Below are 22103 nucleotides of genomic sequence, written 5' to 3' on the forward strand. Positions count from 1 at the left end.
TGTTTGCCTTCTCCACTAACTTTTAACAGAATACACTACCTTGGGACTTGTCATACTTATATGAGCTTATAAAATCCATATGAACAATGGTAAGTGAAAGGGGAGGCCACCAGGTTTCCCAGCCTTTGCAAACAATTTGAGTAACCCAATAGATTTAAAGATGTACGAAATAAGCATTTCTACCAACTGCATTTTTTAGTGCTATATTGAGTTGAGTGCCTATTTCCTTCCTTTGTAGTAAAAGACAATAAATGCTGCTGGTGTCTTCGCTTCTAATGGTGGTTAAACACAAAACTTTGATCTTTCTTATAAACACAGCTGTTGTCTTATCACTGAGCCAAATCCAGACAAGATTAGACTTTGGCCAAAATTAAGGTTAATCTCTGCAACCATCTCAAGAAGAGCTTTCTAATCCTGTTTTAGGAAATCTCTGTTTTTGAGACAGTGTATAAAGGAAATAAGCCACAGACAACTAACCTCTAAAATAAGCCAGAGGCAACTAATGATAAATTATACTGTGGTGATAAAGCAGGTAGGAACTGTCTAAACAGAGTAGTTCATTTTGGTTCATTTTTACTTAAACTATTACTGTAAGAAATGAATTTCTTAGTTGACTAAGTTTAAACCAGACCAATATAAGTTATTTTTTAAAGAACTGTCTACCATCTTTTCTTCCTTTAATGCTTCTTTGGTTAATTGCTGGTTCTTTCTTCCACTAGTACTAATGAAAACTAGATGTTTACTTATTACAGATAAAATAACTCACGTATATTTTATCATAATAATTGTATAATAGCTTAATTCACTTTGGTTTCCAGCCTACAAAAAAGGGGCCGGGGGGTTCCCATTAAGATTTAGACTCTCTGGAATTTTAAATACTTCACTAAATGTTCTGTAGGGCTGATTCTCCTGAGAGTTGGACACAAGTGCCTCAAGCTGTGTTGTGAACAGCTAATGTTGCATTTCTCTCCAAATTGATGTACCATGGAGGACATCTGTGCAAGCATCCCTCACTTTGAAATCCATAGAGTTCTAGTAAGATTTCCCTGGCACTTAATTTTGAGCAAGTATGGGATCTGATCTTATATACAGCTACATCAGAAGTCTCACCCCATCCTGGACCTCCCCACCAAATACATTAAACCCCAAACCCTTGGAGCAGTTCTGAAATTCTGTCAGTGTTTTTGACCTATTCCTTTCCCTATCATTCCATCTACCACAGTAGCTGTGTTTACATGTGTGTATAATCTTTACAAAACCTGGGTCCCAACCTGTTGATGGCAAATAACTGGGAAGATATGAAATTATTGAAAGGGTTTCTCAATAGTCATATTACCACTATCATAATCCTTTTTTCCTTAGAAGCTATGAACTCCTGGGGTCCTGAGATAACATAGACTGCCCCCAAATTAAACTGCCCACATAATTCTAGCAGACGTTGACTTCAGGTGTCCTGCCGTTCTCCACATCCTCCCCCAAAACACCCATTAACAGGTAGTAGGAGGAATCAACCTGCCAGTGAACCCTTCCCTCCAGTTCGAAGAGAGCGGCTTTTGAAGATATCAGTCGGAATCTTGAGAGGGTTAAAAAGTTCCTTCATGTCAAGGTGTGCCTGTCATCTCAATATCTATTTTGTGACCCCAGGTTTGGCTCTAGTTCAGATGAAAGCCAGAATACTTTAATTATTCCTGCCTATGTAAAAAGTAAAAGGCAAGATTTTCTAAAGCAATATATTATAGGAAAACTAATAGAACCTGGCCTGGAAAATACTGAAATACTATCTTTGAATGAAAATTTGGGATTTTAAGATGAATTTCCCAATATAGTTAACCCATTTCCATTTAATATTCCCATTTTAAATCCTCAACAATGCATATATATTTGTTCAATGATATTAGATACCCAGCCACAATCATCTGGGGTTCCTCAATTTTTTTTCTATTAAAAAGGGCTTCTCATACTGGAAAATATTGTGAACCACCTTCCTAGACTAATTAGCTCACACCCTCCGGCCCCAGTCATTTTTAAAAAGGTGATAGCAAAGGTTCTAACATCATTTTGAATTCTAGAAACAAGGCTACAGGAAGAAATGTTTATATTGAACCTACAGAGTAGTGTTAAGTGATTTTATGAGGTTGTGATTCAAAATAACCTGACCTCTTTAAGGAGTCCAGGTGCTGAGTCATTTACCGAAACTGCCAGAGGAGGTTAATTGGAAGCAGCTGATAGTGTCATCATTTGCTTTTTTTTTTTTTTAAATAAATGGAGAAGGTTATTCTATGAAGAGGACAGAGTACTACAGAAGATGTACAAAGCAAATGACTGAGGCCCACCTCATTTATACCCCCACCAATGGGGAAAAAACCTGACAGTGAATTCCAGATAAAATACCTTGGCTCTATAAAAATAGTAAGTTAGTTCCAAGAAGAGTGATTATGGGTGACATTTTTCCTTCCTATGCTTTTTTCTTTATGTTTTCCATAAATAAATATTTCACTCTTATAGTAGATTCTTTTTTTTTTTTTTTTTTTTTTCCCGGCCACACTGCTAGGCTTGCAGGATCTTAGTTCCCTGACCCTAAGAAATCCAACCTGGGGCCCAGCAGTGAAAGCGCTGAATCCTAACCACTGGATCACTGGATTGCCAGGGAATTCCCTATAATAAATTCTTAACTTAAAAATAAGCAGGGCCTCCCTGGTGGCGCAGTGGTTGAGAGTCCGCCTGCCGATGCAGGGGATACGGGTTCGTGCCCCGGTCTGGGAGGATCCCATATGCCGCGGAGCGGCTGGGCCCGTGAGCCATGGCCGCTGGGCCTGCGCGTCCGGAGCCTGTGCTCCGCAACGGGAGAGGCCACAGCTGTGAGAGGCCCGCATACCGCAAAAAGAAAAAAAAAAAAAAAAAAAAAAAAAAAGCAGATACTGCTATCTATCATGTGCATGGCTCTCTAATAGGTATAAAGGAATATAAAGAAATGGAAACTGGCCTCTGAACTCAAAGAAATTACAAATAGGTTGGCAATACCACATGGTCACAGTGTGCTAGGTATCAAATGAGGGATGAAAGCAAGGAGCTTTATATGGATTAAAAGAAGTGGCAGTTTAGACGACACTTGGATTTGGGAGGGGCACCAGTTCCTCTAAAGCGGGGCACCATGTTTTAGGGGTTATTAAAACAAGAGGTTTGATTGAGAGTCTGGATGAGGAATGATTATGAGGTAGGAGATAGATGGGCCTCTGGGCCAGACAGCTGGTGGTTGTCAAGTGGAGTAAAATTGAAGCTTTTTTCTCACCCAGACGCTCCAAGGACAAAGCTAATGGCAGAAACTGAGCTCTGCTGAAGTAAAGAGATAAGGTGCCTGCTCCTGAGGTCAAGGAAAACTTCCCTGTCTACACATGTGCAGGAAGGCTCCTTGGGGGTCAAAAAGGGAGGGGCGCCACCCCATAATATTTGTGGACATGCACCCACAGGCCTCTGCAGTGGGATCCATCTTAGCAAAAAGTTGCACAGACATCTTGGGGAGGGTCCTAAGACCAGTCATGTGTGAAAAAAGAAACACAGTAACTGGCCAAAGATAAACAAAGACCCGGAAGGACTGTCCTATATAAGTGATTTAAATCACCTCTTTACTGGGCTCCTCCTCATTAGGGGGGGACACCCACACACTTTCTGGGTGTGTATTTCTCCCTTGCTTCTGACTTAAATTGTTTCTCTGTGTGTTGTGTCTCTAATAATAAACTTTGTACCTGTTTTGCAGTTTTTGCCTCCTTGAAACATTTTTGCTTTCCAAATGGGTAAGAATCAGGGAACTTTGCTTCTAGCCTCTAGCCCCTGGTGGATTGGCGGCTAGGTTCAATCCCTGGACAGGGAAATAAGATCCTTCTTCAAGACTACTGTCCCTCCTAGAACAATTAGCCTCTCCCTCCCAAATACCTTCCCCCTGGTTTGCATAGCCAGGCAGCTACTCCTTCCCCTCTGATCCCTTCTTGAGAAACTGAATGAGACTCTACACCTAGGAGTGAGGTGCCTTGCTGAAACTATTACCTGTAAGGTCACATACTGAAGGGTGAGTGTTCTGTGTTTTCTTGGATTCTGTAATTGTCTTTTTAGCATCTATTCATCACAGGAAGAGTTATATTAACTATATTTTCTTAATTTCTGTATCCCTGAAGCTCTGGCATTTGTGGACGTACAGACCCTGGGAAAGACTGCCTCTCCCAGGGCTACCTAATTCCCAAAGATAGTCAAACAATTTACTTGGAAGCATGTTTTTCATATGCAAACCAACCAATCCAACCCATTACCCCCAACCACCTCCTTATCTAAATTCTTCTACATCAAGCCAATATTTCCACTGCCCTAAATCAACCCAGGGCCAGGTACAGACAACAGGGACAACTCTTATGCCCCAAAGCCCACTGGAATCATTCATACCAGCCAATTTTCACCTGTTTCTCCTGCCCTAACTTGCCTTTCCCAAAGAAATGCCAGTAAAGGATCTGGCCTAGGCTTTCCCCTGGTTCCTGCTTCTGTCTGCCTCCTAACCAAAATCTGGTGTTTCCCCTATGGCCTTTTGTGGCATGGTAGGTCCCCTTCTCTTGGGAAATGTGAGTAACACATTCTTTCAATGGCAATTACCTCTCTGTCATCACTAAGTCATCTCCATAAATTAAAGTCCCTGGGTACAATGAAGCAGAAGGACAGTTCCCCACCCCCCTTAAAGAAAGCAGGCTTCCTTAGTCATTAGGTTATATGCTGTTTTATTGGGGACCCCCTAACTGTAAATATCTTCAGATCTCTTCTCTTGAGGTAGTCCACTTTTTAGGGAGGAATCCTGTCTGCTGCCTGGAGGACATAAGCCTACAACCCAACTTTCAGAGTGAAGTTAGGAAAGGCACAATTAAAAGAAGGAGCCTGAAACAATTTATTTTTAACTAGGCTAGATTATAACTAACCTAGAATGAATAACTAGGCTAGAATTCCTTTACTTAACCAAGTCCCAATAGATGATTTGTATCACTCCTGAGGGATGGGTGTAGCAGGGATAGGGGACATTTAAATTTATTTTCCCACTATTATGAACCAACACTATACCCCTCTAACTGTTCATCCTGAAGCAGAGCAGGAAAAAAAACCATAAGAAGCCAATGATCATCATTCCCCACCCCCCTACCCCCCAAGAACTGATTCATGATAAAATTAGTGATTTTCTAGTTATCTGCTATGAAAAGAAAGATAACTATTAACAAATTCTTAAAACTTTAAAAATTTAATGGATATATGCAGGTGGCATTTAAAGTCTCCACCCTTTGAAATCAGTATTCATTACAATTTACTTGTTTTGTCTCCAAAATTCACTATAGTAAGTGAAATCCAATGAGAGAGAGCCTGGAGGAAGGAGTATATATTTCAGAGGATTTCTGGCAGTTGACCAAGACTTCTAGCTATAGATTGTTTTTAACAGCCCTGGAAATTCAGTTAAGTTGTGAGTGGCGCTGCTGTCAGGAGCTATGGATGACTGATAAACAGTAATCATCAAGGATCCTAGGAGGCAGAGAGACACTCCCACTTTTCTATTAACTAGAAATTACATCTTATAGCATTGCATTTGTCTTTTTTTTAAAGAACCCAAACCACTTAGAAAAAACATTTTTGTCAATTTTCCGACTGAGGATAATGTTTCTGTAGCTCTTTAGATAGATACATATGCTCAATCTGATTCAGTCTGTATTCACCATAGGGACTAGCAGAGTATCTGGCACTTAATCGGTTAAAATACATATATATATGTATATATATTTCTTTTGATTAACGAATGAATTAGCTGCGTATATAGCAGAAGAGACTAAGCAGGGATAACCTCAGACAGACTCGATGCTTTACTTTTTTGGGGGGGTGGCAGGGGGAGAGGCTTTTTAAGATTTTGCTAGAATTGCACCCTTGCTGCACCCGACGCCCCTCATTCGACGTCATAATCCGGAGCTAGAACTATCAATCCCAGACTGCCGTGCGAAGGGGCGGGCTCCCCGGGAGCCGCCGAGTGATTGGCGGGGGGAGGCATTTCCTTCCGGCGGGAAAGGCCCGGGAGGCGGGGACTAGGGTAGGCTTTCGGACGCTATTACCGGGTTGGGCGGGTCGGGCCGGGTCAGGGAGGGGTTTGTGGGTGAGTCCTGGGTCCCCCGCCCGCTGAGGAGATGGATGAGGATGGGCTTCCTCTCATGGGGTCAGGCATAGACCTGACTAAGGTTTGTAAAAGACGGAGTTGGACTTCGGCGACCTGGGAGGAGGATGGGGAAGGGACGCCGGGTTCCCAGAGAGACACCTCCCCCCCGCCGTGTCTCTTTGCTCAACCCTGGCCTGGGCCTGTCTTCCACCTCTCTCGGGAGGGAGAATCCCACAGTCCACATTAAAAAGGGGTCCCTCCCGAGCTGTCTAAGCGGGGCGGGGGTAATTTTCCTCTCCCAGCCTTCGCTTCCCGGGTCACGAGTCCCTATCCTCAAGGGTGAAGCGCTGGCGACACGGGCCGGTTCAGATCTCTAACCCTACCTCTTTTATTCGGCCCTTGAGTTTTTCGTGGGTTTGTGTTGCCTTTACCTGCGAAAGTTCACACCTGTGAACCCAGAGCCCATTCTCAAACTTTGCAGCCTCTGTCACCTTCGGACACCCCACCCCTACAGTTTAGGAAAACAAGTTAATGACTCTTGGCAGTACTTTCAATAACTCATCTCACACAGCAAAACGCCCCGTTATTATTAATATCCAGGGATGCATGGTGTACGTTCCTCCTGTATGGATCATGTTTATTTTTACGTGACACAGGTGCCAGCTATTCAACAGAAAAGAACGGTGGCATTTCTAAACCAGTTTGTGGTGCACACTGTACAGTTCCTCAACCGATTTTCTACAGTTTGTGAGGAGGTAGGTCCTGTGATACTCGTTTAATGAGTAGCCCAGATGTCACCTTGCACTTCTGAAGGTAACAAATGAGTAAAACAAGAATTACAGCCTATGTATTCATGTACCATAACCTCTTGTCAACCAGTTATTATGTTAACATTACCTTAAATCCTCTTTGATTCTCTTACCATCATTTCTACATCCCGTCTCTGCTGAATTAATTTTCTAGAAGCTTTGTGAAATAGTTCAGGAAGGTTTATTATGGTTAAAGAAAGCAAAAGGAATTCCAAGATTTCACAGTTAAAGCCTTTTTTTTTTTTTTTTTACGGTATGCGGGCCTCTCACTGTTGTGGCCTCTCCCATTGCGGAGCACAGGCTCCAGACGCGCAGGCTCAGCGGCCATGGCTCACGGGCCCAGCCGCTCCGCGGCATGTGGCATCTTCCCGGACCGGGACACGAACACGCGTCCCCTGCATCGGCAGGCGGACTCTCAACCACTGCGCCACCAGGGAAGCCCCTAAAGACATTTTTTATTTTGAAATTGGTTATGTTTCTCTTACCCCAAAGATTACATTTTAAGTATACATTGTTTCAGTTTATATCAAAATTATTTTACATTGCTTGATCCAAGAGATAATGGGGAAGTAGCCTAGAAACATAACTGGGGCATCAAATATCATTATGGAAATTTAAAAAAATACTTTCTGCAAATGACTTGTGAAATAAGGATTAATTAACCCAGTTACAGGTGAGGTACAAGATCCAGGGACTCCTGTCTTATAAAAAGCTAAAAAAGAGAGTGGGGAGGAAAATGGGAAGCATGGGTTGAAATTGGGTTTAAGAAAGGAGAAAGGAGACAAGGAAATAGAACAACAGTTGTCTGAAACCAAAAGGTGTTGTTCTTTATCACAGTCTTCTTTACCACTGGAGGATCATGTTAAACCTTAGGCCTCCATTTTGGTGTCGTGAACTTCCTGAGTGCTGAAGTTACTGTTTGCCATTTGACTGAGTATCCTCCACAATCAAGTCCTTGAATAGAGACTATTCATAGAGGGGTGGTTGCTGCCTAAAAAGTGTGGGAGTCAAGATTGTTGTCATTGGGGACATTATTGTGTACTAGGAACAGGATACATATACATACTTGAATACTAAAGAGGACCATTGACTGTACTCTGTCCATAGACTAGAGAAAAGCCCCACACTGGTATGATAGTATTTCTCTGTAGGCTTGCAAATTCTACTTTACAAAAGTTCAGTGACCCCTTAAAGCTAAATACCCTTTAAAGGATGCTTTATACAGAAATTAAAATGACTTCACTCAGAAGTCAAGGCCTGCTGCAGGAAATACCCTGAGAATACCCAGAGACTTCCCAGTCCTAGCCAGTCTCCTACTTTTTTGTACAATGTATGATGTATCTCCATTCCAGATGCATTTTGACTGGCACAATATAGGAATGTTCCCAAGAAGTTAACTAGTGAATACCAATTTTTGTCAGTTTAATTATTGTTAACTTATGCTTGTTAAGCTGTTATAAAAGTCCTGTGATTAATTATTTTTATATGTATACCTTTTATTTCCTTTTTTTGTCTTTTTTTTTACCTTTATTGGAGTATAATTGCTTTACAATGGTGTGTTAGTTTCTGCTTTATAACAAAGTGAATCAGTTATACATATACATATGTTCCCATATCTCTTACCTCTTGCGTCTCCCTCCCTCCCACCCTCCCTACCCCACCCCTCTAGGTGGTCACAAAGCACTGAGCTGATCTCCCTGTGCTATGTGGCTGCTTCCCACTACCTATCTATTTTACGTTTGGTAGTGTATATATGTCCATGCCACTCTCTCACTTTGTCCCAGCTTACCCTTCCCCCTCCCCATGTCCTCAAGTCCATTCTCTAGTAGGTCTGTGTCTTTATTCCCGTCTTACCCCTAGGTTCTTCATGACCTTTTTTTTTTTATTAGATTCCATATATATGTGTTAGCATACGGTATTTGTTTTTCTCTTTCTGACTTACTTCACTCTGTATGACAGACTCTGGGTCCATCCACCTCACTACAAATAACTCAATTTCGTTTCTTTCTATGGCTGAGTAATATTCCATTGTATATATGTGCCACATCTTCTTTATCCATTCATCTGTTGATGGACACTTAGGTTGCTTCCATGTCCTGGCTATTGTAAATAGAGCTGCAATGAACATTTTGGTACATGACTCTTTTTGAATTATGGTTTTCTCAGGGTATATGCCCAATAGTGGGATTGCTAGGTCATATGGTAGTTCTATTTGTAGTTTTTTAAGGAATCTCCATACTGTTCTCCATAGTGGCTGTATCAATTTACATTCCCACCAACAGTGCAAGAGGGTTCCCTTTTCTCCACACCCTCTCCAGCATTTATTGTTTCTAGATTTTTTGGTGATGTCCTGTGATTAATTTTATAAAACGAAGCAAATAGGACTTCCCTGGCGGCACAGTGGTTAAGAATCCTCCTGCTAATGCAGGGGACATGGGTTCCATCCCTGGTCCGGGAAGATCCCACATGCCGCGGAGCAGCTAAGCCCGTGTGCCACAACTACTGAGCCTGCGCTCTAGAGCCCGCGAGCCACAACTACTGAAGCCCGTGCGCCTAGAGCCTGTGCTCCGCAACAAGAGAAGCCACCGCAATGAGAAGCCCGTGCACCACAACGAAGAGTAGACTCTGCTCGCTGCAACTAGGGAAAGCCTGCGCACAGCAACGAAGACCCAATGCAGCCAAAAGTGAATAAATAAAATAAATTTATAATAAAATAAAATAAAGCAAGTAATGCACCCCCCCAAAAAATAGGGAGAATGGGGGAAAATGAGATAATTCACAGTTGAGTCAAACAATATTCAGTTCATTCTGTCTTATAAATAATATGAGGTAGAGCCTTAGCGTATAGTTTTTGTTAGATACATTAATAAAAACTGCATGGAGACAGGAAAACTATTTTAACTTGTATACGGTTCCAGCTGTTGTTTTTGTTTAGTTATCAAAATCACTTCTGCCTTCTCATTAAGACAAAAGACATTGAAATGTGGTATGATGATTGATAGAGTAAGGGGCTCCAGTCAGTGCTTTTTCTCTAACAGGCTCAGAGTCTCGTTGCTTTTTGCTTCCCTGAGTCTTACCTAGGACTGCAGCCTCTATAAATGGCATAAAGAATTGACTGAAAAGCAGTAAGCCAAGGAGTTAGCCCTTCACTTTGTATACCACTGTAGGGTGGAGAAGTATCTGGAGAGAGAGACTGTTCCAGGATTGTTAGCAGAGAAGGGCGAATACTCCATCCCCATACTTCTCATCTCCAGTTTAAAAAGTAAACAACAACAAAACAACCAACAAACATATCTGTGAAAGCAGCTTCATAGAGCTGCCCTGAGGTAGGGATAGCCCCGCACCTTTGTAGGGCCTAACAGTTTTCAGTGCCTGGGGAGTGAGTGTTACTTGCTGAAGACTAGATCAAATACAATAATTGTCTTTTGTTTATTGATTGCTTATGCATTATCAAGGCCTCGTGATTCACTCTTTCCCCCCTTCTTTTCCTCTCTCCACTACCCCCCAAAACAGTTGGCTGTTTTGACTATATCACTATTTCCTATTTCTTCCTTGAACTCTAGAAAAAATTTTGTTGGCCAAAAATTCATGAAATTTAAAGATAACTTATGCCTTTTTCTCCTTAATGGATGATAATCTAGGGTTGACTGTAACTCATTATTTAGAATTCATATTGTAACAGTTTGGATGTTTATGTCAGTTGTAGACTTTTTATCAATACTTGGTGTGATGACAGTAATATTTATTGTGTGCTTATTCTGTGTTAGGCATTGTACTGAGTGCTTTACATGTATTTAATCATCACAGACCAGCTCTTTGAGAGAGGTCCAATTATCTCTTTAGAAATACAGAAACTGAGATGTAGAGAGGCTTAAATCAGTTGCTTAGTCGTTTATTCATTCACTCACCATGTATTTGAGCACATAGTATTTATGGCTGCAGTAGCTGCTCTAACTTGCCCACAGTCACACAGCTAGAAAGTAAAACAGCTGGGATTCCAACTCTGATCTATTAACTGGTAAAAACAAAACTGTCTCAGTCTTCTGTTCTGTTGCACCATCTGATCTGAGTATGATGCATATTTACATCATTTTCAAGGGAGAGACTGCAGTGTCTTCTTTAAAGCTATTTCAAAATGTAGTTTTTAAATTTGTATTCTCTTCTTTACTATGCCATGTCTATTTGATATAATGTCTTTTGGATATGATAAATTCCAAGGATATAATATAGGTATTCAAACACGAAGTGTCATTTTCTCCCGAGTTAAGATCAATGTAGTTTTCCAAAATGGGTTGTTATTTGTTTATAGCACCTGTTAGACCTGTGGGCCTTGTTTAGTTAAAGCCTTAAACAAGAACCAAAACAACTCTTGTTTCCCTCAATAAAAAATGAACCTCAGTTATTACTTTTTGAACTGGAAGTGAACTGGAGGAAAAAGAAAACCTGGTAGGTTTTGGTTTGTTTTGGGTGGGTTTGGGGTTTTTTTTGAGGTGGGGGTTGATTTGGGGGTTTGTTTGTTTTGGTTTTGGTTTTGGTTTTTTCACATAATCTGGTTTGAACCCAAACAGTAACTTCAGTCACAGCTAAACTCAAACGGGAATTAAATTTGAAACCAATTGCTAGGGCTCTTCATCACTAATACCGGTTTTAAAGTTCTCTGAGAAAGAGAAAAGTGAAGAACGTAGCTTTTTAAAAACTTTCTGGATACTGAGCCACTTTGTAACTCTTACAATGACTAGAACCAAGGTAGGAGAAAAGTTAGAAGACAGAGAAAGGAAAGTAGTTGAATCAGACCCACGTGGCAGAGTTACTTAGGGTCATCTCTTCTTCCCTCACAAGTCTCCAGTAAGCATTTCTATTCTGGCCCTTATCAGCAAAATCTTGTGGCAGTCAGTGCAAATTTTAAATGGAGGAAGGTGGAGGACGACACAAGGTCTATGCATAGCACAGGTGAGACTGAGCAGAAATTTAACCTTATTGTGAATCTTAAAAGTTAAAAGTACTCAATATCAATAAACAGGGCAGTCAGGTGTGTTATTTTGACTCAGACTTGTAACATGCTTAGAATACTGGGGGTTTAGTCATTTTTTAAATATTCTAAAATGTTTCTTTTTAAAAAAATCTTTAAGTACAGACAAAAAGTGCTGAGAATTTTCATACGACCTAAAAAAAATCTACATCCAGTTTTTAAGCCTACCATCAGACTTAACCTTCAACCAAATAATGTTTTGCTTAAAACCCTGTTTTCTGCTACAACTTTTCCAACTGCTTTTATAACTTTTCCAACTGCTGGGTTTAAGTGTCAGATGAAGCTTAGTAAAACCGTGGATTGCTTCCCTCTCTGGTTCCCAGGACATATTCAACCGAAAGTGGTATACCAAGAGATCCATTAATTTAAAATACTGTTTCTCTTTTAAAGAACTGGATATGCAAATTGGATATTTTACAAACCTGAAATACCACAGTGGTTTTTCTTCCCATGTTCAACTGTTAACTCCATATTTTTTCCTTTGTCTTTTTTTTTTCTCTTCAATAAAATGCACTGCCTTAGGAATAGGCGGGTGATGGATGCATCAAGAAGTTTTCAACTTATCTGACAAACTAGGTACCTTGTATTTTCCCCTCTTGTCCCAAATCAAGGTATTTCAGGTTTGCTTTAAACCCTTATAAAGAGGATGGATGGGAAAGATTGTTACCTTTCTATTTCCTCTCTGCTGAAACTTTCAGAGGTGGGGCCAGTTACTGTTATTGGTCATGTTACTTATAATATATCCGTGGTCATCTACACTTCAGAGTAGTAGCTCTCAACCAGGGACATTTGGCGGGGCCAGTTACTGTTACTGATCATGTTACTTATAATATATCCGTAGTCATCTACACTTCAGAGTAGTAGCTCTCAACCAGGGATATTTGGTGGGGACAGTTACTGTTACTGATCATGTTACTTATAATATATCCGTGGTCATCTACACTTCAGAGTAGTAGCTCTCAACCAGGGATATTTGGTGGGGACAGTTACTGATCATGTTACTTATAATATATCCGTGGTCATCTACACTTCAGAGTAGTAGTTCTCAAACGGGACATTTGGCAATGTCTAGAGATGTTTTTAGTTGTCACAATTGGGGAGTTCTTGTGGCATTTAGTGGGTAGAGGTCAGAGATTCTGCTAAACATCCTGTAGTGTACAGGATAACCCTTCACAACAAAGAATTATCCAGCCCAAAACGTCAATAGAGCCAAGGTTGAGAAACCTACTTTATGGTGGTCTAAGGGTTTAGAAGGAAAATGCAGAAAACATAAACATCTTAGAAATGAGCTTCAGCAGCCCATAAATGAAGCCAGGTGTGTTTTGTCAAGTGACAGTGGCTTTCTAAAAAGTACATGTTTATGTGTGTTATAGCAATAATTACATGGGAACAGACTCAAAAACATTTATTATGCTGAATAATCTTTGAAAAGCAGAAGTTCTTAATTGTGCCATGGATCCTTTGGCAGTCTAGTGAAATGAAATTAATGTTTTTAAATGCATAAAATAAAATGTGTAAGATTACAAAAGATACCAGTTACATACTTAAAAATTCAAAATTGTGATATAGTGATATATCCTTTATTAAAGCATAAAGTTGTATAACAGGTAACATATTTAATATTTTAGACTCTCAAAAACCAGCTCTAGAGAAGATAGATAATACCTTTATGGATAATTTAAAAAACATGATTGTTTCAGATTTCTTTAGACTTCACAATTACCGTTGTTTCTAGATTAGATATCAAGAATATTCAGATAAATTATAACTAATTAAAATACATTGATGCTTAGATCAGTGTCTTTCATGTCTTGCATGAATAAATCATTCATATAATCTTGTTTTATTAAAAAACCAGGTCATTTCATTTTGGTGAGGTTTTGATAATAGTAGATGAAAGTAGGTAAAATGAGTGCCAAAGCAAAAGATTGACATACCAGATGAATCTGCATCCAAAAAAAACTGGGAATTACTGCTCTGGAAAGTATAACTTTTTTTTCCCTAGCCTCTTTAATCTTCCTTATCAACAGTAGTTTTCTGAATAAACATTTTCATCCTTATTCCCTTATTTTCTAAGACTAGTATTTCAATCCTTAGCCTATCTTGTGTGGACATTTGAGTATCCATTTAAAGACAATTTATGATCTAATCCTGAGAAAATTTTTTTTTTTTTTTTTTTTTGCAGTACGCAGGCCTCTCACTGCTGTGACCTCTCCCGTTGCGGAGCACAGGCTCCGGACATGCAGGCTCAGCAGCCATGGCTCATGGGCCGCCCAGCCGCTCCGCGGCATGTGGGATCTTCCTGGACCGGGGCATGAACCCGTGTCCCCTGCATCAGCAGGCGGACTCTCAACTACTGCGCCACCAGGGAAGCCCCCTGAAAAAAATTTTAATACCTATCTTTTTAAATCCAGATAAACAGCATCTATTTTAGGAAATTTGATCAGAAAAATTTGATTCCCAGTATTCAGCACAATAGCATCTTAGTTTTAGTGAGAAGCAGGTTGATCATTTATCAGCTTTGAATAACAGAAATTATATCTATGCAATACTCAGGAATTTTCCATCTTTTTTAAAAAATTAATTAAACTTTAATTTTTAGAGCAGTTTTAGGTTCACAGCAAAATTGAGCAGAAAGTATAGAGCTCCCATTTATTCCTTGACTCCTGCTCCCAACCCTTGTGCACAACCTTCCCCATTATCAGCATGCCCCACCAGCATGGTACATTTCTTACACTCAGTTTGTTACAGTCTGCATTGACACATCAACACCCAGAGTCTATGGCATCATACTTTAACAAGCTGAAACACTTTCAAAAATATTTAGTACCTGAAGTTGGAGTGTGAGTTCAGATTATTTTACTTGTATAAAGACTCAGTTTTCTCATCTTTAAAAGAGAAATGCAAATCAAAACTACAGTGAGGTATCACCTCACACTGGTCAGAATGGCCATCGTCAAAAAATCTACAAACAATAAATGCTGGAGAGGGTGTGGAGAAAAGGGAACCCTCCTGCACTGTTGGTGGGAATGTAAATTGATACAGCCACTGTGGAGAACAGTATGGAGGTTCCTTAAAAAACTAAAAATAGAACTACCATATGACCCAGCAATGCCACTACTGGGCATATACCCTGAGAAAACCATAATTCAGAAAGAGTCAGGTACCACAATGTTCATTGCAGCACTGTTTACAATAGCCAGGACATGGAAACAACCTAAATGTCCATGACAGATGAATGGATAAAGGAGATGTGGTACATATATATAATGGAACATTACTCAGCCATAAAAAATGAACGAAACTAGGTTGTTTTTAGAGATGTGGATGGACCTAGAGTCTATCATACAGAGTGAAGTCAGAAAAACAAATATCGTATATTAACACACATGTGGAATCTAGAAAAATGGTACAGATGAACCTATTTGCAGGGCAGGAATAGAGATGCAGATGTAAACAGGTACGTGGACACGGGTGGGGGAAGAGGAGGGTGGGATGAATTGGAAGATTAGTTTTGACAAAAATACACTACTATGTGTAAAATAGATAGCTAGTGAGAACCTGCTGTGTATCACAGGGACCTCAGCTTGGTACTCTGATGACCTAGACGGGTGGGATGAGGGGTAAGGAGGAGATATATATATATATATATATATATATATATATATATATATACACACACACACACATATAGCTGAGTCACTTTGTTGTACAGCAGAAACTGACACAACATTGTAAAGCAATTATACTCCAATAAAAATTAATTAATTAATTATAAAATAAAATTGGCATCATAGGGACTTCCCTGGAGGTCCAGTGGTTAAGACTTTGCCTTCCAATGCAGGGGGTGCAGGTTCAATTCCTAGTTGGGGGGCTAAGATCCCTAATGCCTCACAGACAAAAAACATAAAACAGAAGCAATATTGTAACAAGTTCAATAAAGACTTTAAAAAATGGTTCACAGGGACTTCCTTGGTGGCGCAGTGGTTAAGAATCTGCCTGCTAATGCAGGGGAAACGGGTTCGAGCCCTGGTCCGGGAAGATCCCACATGCCGCTGAGCAACTAAGCCCGTGCGCCACAACTACCGAGGCTGCGCTCTAGAGCCCACAAGCCACAACCACGGAGCCTGCATGCTGCAACTACTGAAGCCCACGAGCCTAGAGTCCGTGCTCCGCAAGAGAAGCCACCACAGTGAGAAGCCTAAGCACCGCAACGAAGAGTAGGCCCCGCTCACCACAACTAGAGAAAGCCGGCGCGCAGCAACAAAGACCCAACGCAGCCAAAAATGAAATAAATAAATTTATTTATTTATTTTTTAAAAATGGTCCACATCAAAAAAAAATTGGCATCATAATAGTTTCTACTTCATAGACTTGGTGTGAGATTTCAAATGATACTTGCATATACAGTGTAGCATACTAAGGTAAATGCTCAAATGTTTACAGTGATGATTATTGCTTAAAAGTACATACTTATATAAATATATTAAAACAAAAATGAATTTTTAATTCATTTTTTCTTTTTCTGTGTTCACTTTAATCAAAACAATGTATGCATTTTAAAATAAGTAAGAAATTATCATTCACTTTACAAATTAACTTGCTGTGGGATTTCTGCAGTTACTAAGCTTCTGCAGTGAATTAAATGACTGATGTGTCAAAATTTAATTTCCGTGATTTTCAGAAGCATGTATAATTTGCAGAGGAATTTATCCATATGATGTTTTATAAGCCTGTGTTTATATTTGTATCAAAGCCTTATGTAAACAAATCCTAGAAATCAAGGTTAAACTTAACTTCAAATGCCATTAAAACTAGATTCTAATGTTTTATTTCTAAATTATATCTTTGTAGATATCAAGAATGCTCATCTAAAAAATAAGTGTCTTGTGAAGAAGTACTAACTACGCTATGGTTGCTTTCAGTTTTCTCCCCCTCTAAATATGGGCAAAATGATCATTTCTTGGGGTGTTAAAATTCTGCTTATGAGTTAGTCAAGATCTTGATAATATCCCAGAAAGCAATCAGAATGCTGCATATCTGTCAACTAGTAAACTGGCCAACTGCTTGTAGGCTGTGTCACTAATAATGTTTAGGATGAGGGAGTTTTAAATAAATGTTCTTATGGATCATATTTTATGATGTTACTTTTATTTGTGTGGGAGTATATATATGGCTAATTTAATTGTACAGAATAACTAGAGCATGGTAAGCTCTTGGTTCTGGTTTATCTTGGATTTTGATGGTAGGTTGATTCCTTTTGCTTTTTTAATATTATTTCTTATTTTTTCTCTTTGTTTTAATTCTTTCCGACATTAACTACTCATCTTACAGTTTCATTCTTTTTTACTTTTCAAACTTGAAATGTTTGTATTTGGGACTAATTGTATATATTTATGTGTTTAAGTAATTTATAAAGGCAGATCCTGTTCCATTCTGTTTTGGGCTAATTTTTATTCTTGTGTTCTGTGAAGAATTCCTTCATTCAACAACAATTATTAGGCTTCTGTTAAGTGTCCAGTACTGTTCTGGCACTAGGGGTATAACAGTGAATAAAAACCTTTGTCCTCAGAGGAGTTTACATTCTGGCCCCAATGATTGACTATGGCTCTGATAATGAGTTTGATAAGGTTGAAAATGTAACTTTTTCTTTTCTGTGAATACAGCTTTATAAAATAACCATGAAGCATGCTAATGAAGTTAGTAGAATACTTGAGTTTCCATTCTTACTCATATAAATAAGAGAGCAGTATATTAGAAAATCACAAATATTTAAACCATAGTTTTTATTATTTTCAAATCTGCCATTTGTTATCCTTGTTAACGGTTTATTTTAATCAGACTTTTTTTGTTTTTTTCCTTTGGACTTCATTCTTTTGTTTCTAATCTTTCTTTTCCAGAAACTGGCAGACCTTTCACTTCGTATCCAGCAAATTGAAACAACTCTCAATATTTTAGATGCAAAGGTTTGTATTTCTGAATATAGGATAAACTTTGCTCTACATATACCAGCTTTCTCAGTCACACTTAACTTTAATTGCGTTTAGAGATGAATTCAGTTTAGCTCCTGCATCCATGAAGTGGTGCAATGTTTTCTTTTGTTTAATTTATTATAATTGCAAAGGAAATGATCTTCATTATGAACCACTAACCGAGTCCATTTAAATGTACACATGGGTCAAGGTTTCTTTCATTATTTGAATCAAAAGCATAATGAGTAACATGTTAACAAATTGAACTGTTACATAGTTTACTTCATTTGATGGAAAACTCACAATTATCTTAATAGTAATCATTGATAACACAGGAAAAGTTATGTAAAACTTTACATGTCTCCAGAGCAAAATTTGGAGAAAATATCACCTATTTTCCATTTGTAAATATATTGAATGCTAAAGTAAAGAATACCAATTTTGATGTCAGAAATTACAAAAGATAACTTTTTATCTTATAACAGCAAAAATAGAAGGGTTGTTTTGATTTGAAGCTTGCAGGTTTTGTGTCCTTTTCTTCTATATAAAATAATGGAGATGCTAGTATATTTTTGTGACTTTGTCCTTTTTTTTCTAACATCTTTATTGGAGTATAATTGCTTTACAATGGTGTATTAGTTTCTGCTTTATAAACAAAGTGAATCCACTATACATATGTGACTTTGTCCTTTTATCCAAAAGTTTGATCTGAAAAAATATGTATTGAATATTTATAAGGAAGTGAAATGACTAATATCTTTTAACATAAGGATCAGAATGTCTAGCTTGTACTTTCTACATCTTCCTGTGGACTTCAGCCAGTGTATTTCCCTCAGAACATTTCTTTAGCCTGTAATTTAGGATACTTGGCCTTGAACATGTTCAGGATAGTCTCTTAGTAGCCATACCCACTTGAAACTATTTGGGCCATAGCCACTGTGCTAAATACTGTCATCAGTCAACAGTTCTCAATGAATATTGCTGCTTCAGGTCTTATTACCATTGGTTTTTCATTATTCTTTATAATGAATATGTGTATTATTTTAATGTTTGTGGAATTCTTAAGTTAGAGTTCAAGGTCACAAGTTAAGTTGCCATAGGGACAGATTAAACTTAATTTTTTCCATGGCCATAGAGTTAATCCTCAAAGTTAGCCAAACATTTGACAAATGTATATCATTGATATCAGGATGAAATCAGACAAGAGGGTTTGCATGGATCTTGCAAATCCAACCTGAAATGCTTAACCACTGACAACATGCTCATTTTTTGTGTATGAAAAGTAATGCATTTTATTTTAGTAACATTCAGTGATGTTACTAAAGAAAAACAAGGAATAAGCTGTATCATACATTAAAATGTGGCAAGACTTTTCTCATTTCCCAGATTATTCAAACTTAAAATGTGCTACAAAGCACTTTTTGAGGGGTAACAAAATATGTTTAATAAAAATCTTTTTACAACTTTGTGAGCTAGGTTTTCTTATCCCCACTTTACAGGTAAGAAAATTGAGGCCTAGGAAGATTTACACAAGGTCACATATTTTGTGACTTAGACCTAGGCAATCTGACTCCAAATCCCATGCTCTCATTCCTTACACTAGGATTCCTTAGATTTTAAAAATAATTCCTGAGAAAGAATGGTGATATGCTAAATTAGATTGGTGATAAATTCTTCAAAAATATTTTATTTGCGAATGCCTTTCAGTTTTAAGTAGTTTATGGCATGGAGAATTTCAACCAAAGATGAGATTTTATAAACCTATTTCTATAGACTTAAAAACTTAAGACAGCTATTTAAAACACACACACACACACACACACACACACACACACACTTACTTAGAAACTTAGTGTTTAAGAACCTAATATTATCCTTATATACCACATTAATTTTCTTTTCTCAGTTGTCATCTATCCCAGGGCTAGATGATGTCACATTTGAAGTATCTCCTGTAAGTGTCACTAGGATCACAAATGAAACACATTCTGAAACCACTTCAGAGCAATCACAGGTAAGTATTTAAGTTCCAGGAAACATGAGTAGATACCTTGGTTGAACCAAATAGACCTAATCAGCAGGTTTGAAGAAAGAAGTTAAATAAAAATATAACACTTTGAATAGTAATATTTTAAACCTTAAGATAGAAAATGAAGTTTGAAAAAAAGTTATTAGCTTTTCATTTGTTATTTTGAAGGGCTTCCTGAAGTTAATATTTTTCTTGCCTATAAAAAAAAGAAAACGTATATAGAACTAGGAAAAATCTTGAATATAATTGTTTTCTTCAAGTTCACTATGGAAGTTTTTTCTTAGTTCTTATAAGAAATGTATCTTTTAAATGTTTTATTATAAAAACTTTCAAACATGAACAAAAATAGAATAGTACAATGAATACCCAAATGTCCATTACCTGGATTCACCAGTTAAGATTTTGTTGCAAATGCTTCATCTTTTTTTGTCACTTACTGAAGTGAATTCCAGGCATCATGTTATTTCACCCCTGTATAATTCCTTGTGAAAAGTTCTGAAATTTTCTTGTGTAACCACAATGCCTTTATCATATACAATATAATTAACAATAATTCCCTGGTAATATCTAACTCCTTGTTGCCTGAAGTCTGCTCCATGGGCCAGCAGCCTCAGAATCACCTGAGGGCCTGTTAGAAATGTGGGATCTCAGGTTCTACCCCAGACTTACGGAATCAGAATCTGCATTTTAGCAAGATTCCTATGTGATTTGTAGACTCTTGAAATTTGAGAGATCTTGATCTAAGAAATACCAGTTGTCTTACGTGTGTTTTGGGAGTTGGTTTGTTTAAATCAACATCCTACTAAGACCCATGCTTTGTGTTTGTTTCTTATGTCTTAATATTCATTTATGCTCTGTATAAATTTAAATTTTATATGACTTTTTATTTCAAGAAATAAAAATTCTTTATTGTTTAAGAACAGATAATCTCTAGTGTATCTCAGTGAGGTATTAAAATCCAAAATAAAATAATCACTAAAATGGTGGTCTAACAAGTAATACCAAACAAGCAGACTTCCTATCTATATGGAATTCTGCATTTGTACCTGGAGGTACTTTTCACAGGATATTTTTTAGATCATGATGGTGTTGACCATGATGATAATAACTAAACATGTAAAGGTTTTTACTGTGTGAGGCGTGCTAAGTGCTTTTTATAAATTAAGTCAATTCTCACAACAGCCCTATGTTTACAGGTATGTCAAATGAGGTACACAGAGGTTAAGTTACCTTGCTGAAGGTCAAACAGTAAGAGCTGGAATTTTAACCCAGGCAATCTGATGTCAAGAATCCTAGCTCTTATATGCTACACTGCACTGTCTCCAGCACCTGTGTTGAACTTGTTAAACATATTGAGTACAGGTGGTGCAAGGCCCTGTGGGAGGAGCCATATATTTAGAGATATTATGTATTTGGGGAATGAATTAGATGACTATTTACTTAATAATTAGATATTAGAAAATTTAACATCCACTTAATATAACAAATTCCATTATGATGGCCACTGGAATATATATAATATACAAGAGTAGATCCAGATGTTTAGAGGAGTTTAGCTTCACAAGGTTTTTTCAGTTAAAGATGGACCATCCTTTCTCTAGAACAAGGCATGTGTAAAAAATATTAAATGTTTCCACTGTACCTAGTAATTATTCTTTGGAGGATACTAACTGTCATGTGTTTCTATAAATTTCTAAAATGGTATCTAACTTTTAATATTAATTTTTCCAGGTGTTATTGTACATGCCATTTATAATATGTATTTTAAAACTTACACAGCTGTGTTGGTCTTGCCTATTTAAGGTCTCAAAAATTGATTATGAGTAATCACAACTGAATTATCTAAAATTCAGAATGACCTGATATTCTGGCAGTTTAAAAATAGTATATTAATTCATTTGGAGAATTTATGAAGTGTTGTTGGCTTCCTGAGTTTTAAAAATGTCCTAAAATTGTGTCTTGATTGGATTAATAAAATCAGCATGTTCTTAATATTAAAATCAACTTTCTAATTTCTTCTCCATTGTTTTTAGTTGGTATATTTTATGTAAAATATTTTGAAATGGACTGAAGTATTGCTTAACACAGAATTTCCATTGACATT

At 37.9% G+C, this 22103-nt stretch overlaps 1 protein-coding gene across 2 annotated transcripts in view; it reads left to right on the forward strand.

Annotated features, from left to right (window-relative positions):
- Positions 1–6109: 6109 nt before the first annotated feature.
- WASHC3 (WASH complex subunit 3) overlaps positions 6110–22103 on the forward strand; it is a 51994-nt gene continuing 36000 nt past the window's right edge. Inside the window, exons 1-4 of one of the 2 annotated variants that reach the window (XM_060113070.1) lie at positions 6110–6242; positions 6817–6915; positions 17899–17964; positions 19877–19984. In XM_060113070.1, coding sequence (XP_059969053.1) covers positions 6192–6242; positions 6817–6915; positions 17899–17964; positions 19877–19984 — 324 coding nt within the window. In that variant the 5' untranslated portion in view covers positions 6110–6191. The remainder of the gene's footprint in view (positions 6243–6816; positions 6916–17898; positions 17965–19876; positions 19985–22103) is intronic. The other variant, XM_060113069.1, reaches the window with a different exon arrangement.

The sequence above is a fragment of the Mesoplodon densirostris genome, chromosome 11 (assembly GCF_025265405.1).
Source record: "Mesoplodon densirostris isolate mMesDen1 chromosome 11, mMesDen1 primary haplotype, whole genome shotgun sequence".
NCBI lineage: Eukaryota > Metazoa > Chordata > Mammalia > Artiodactyla > Ziphiidae > Mesoplodon > Mesoplodon densirostris.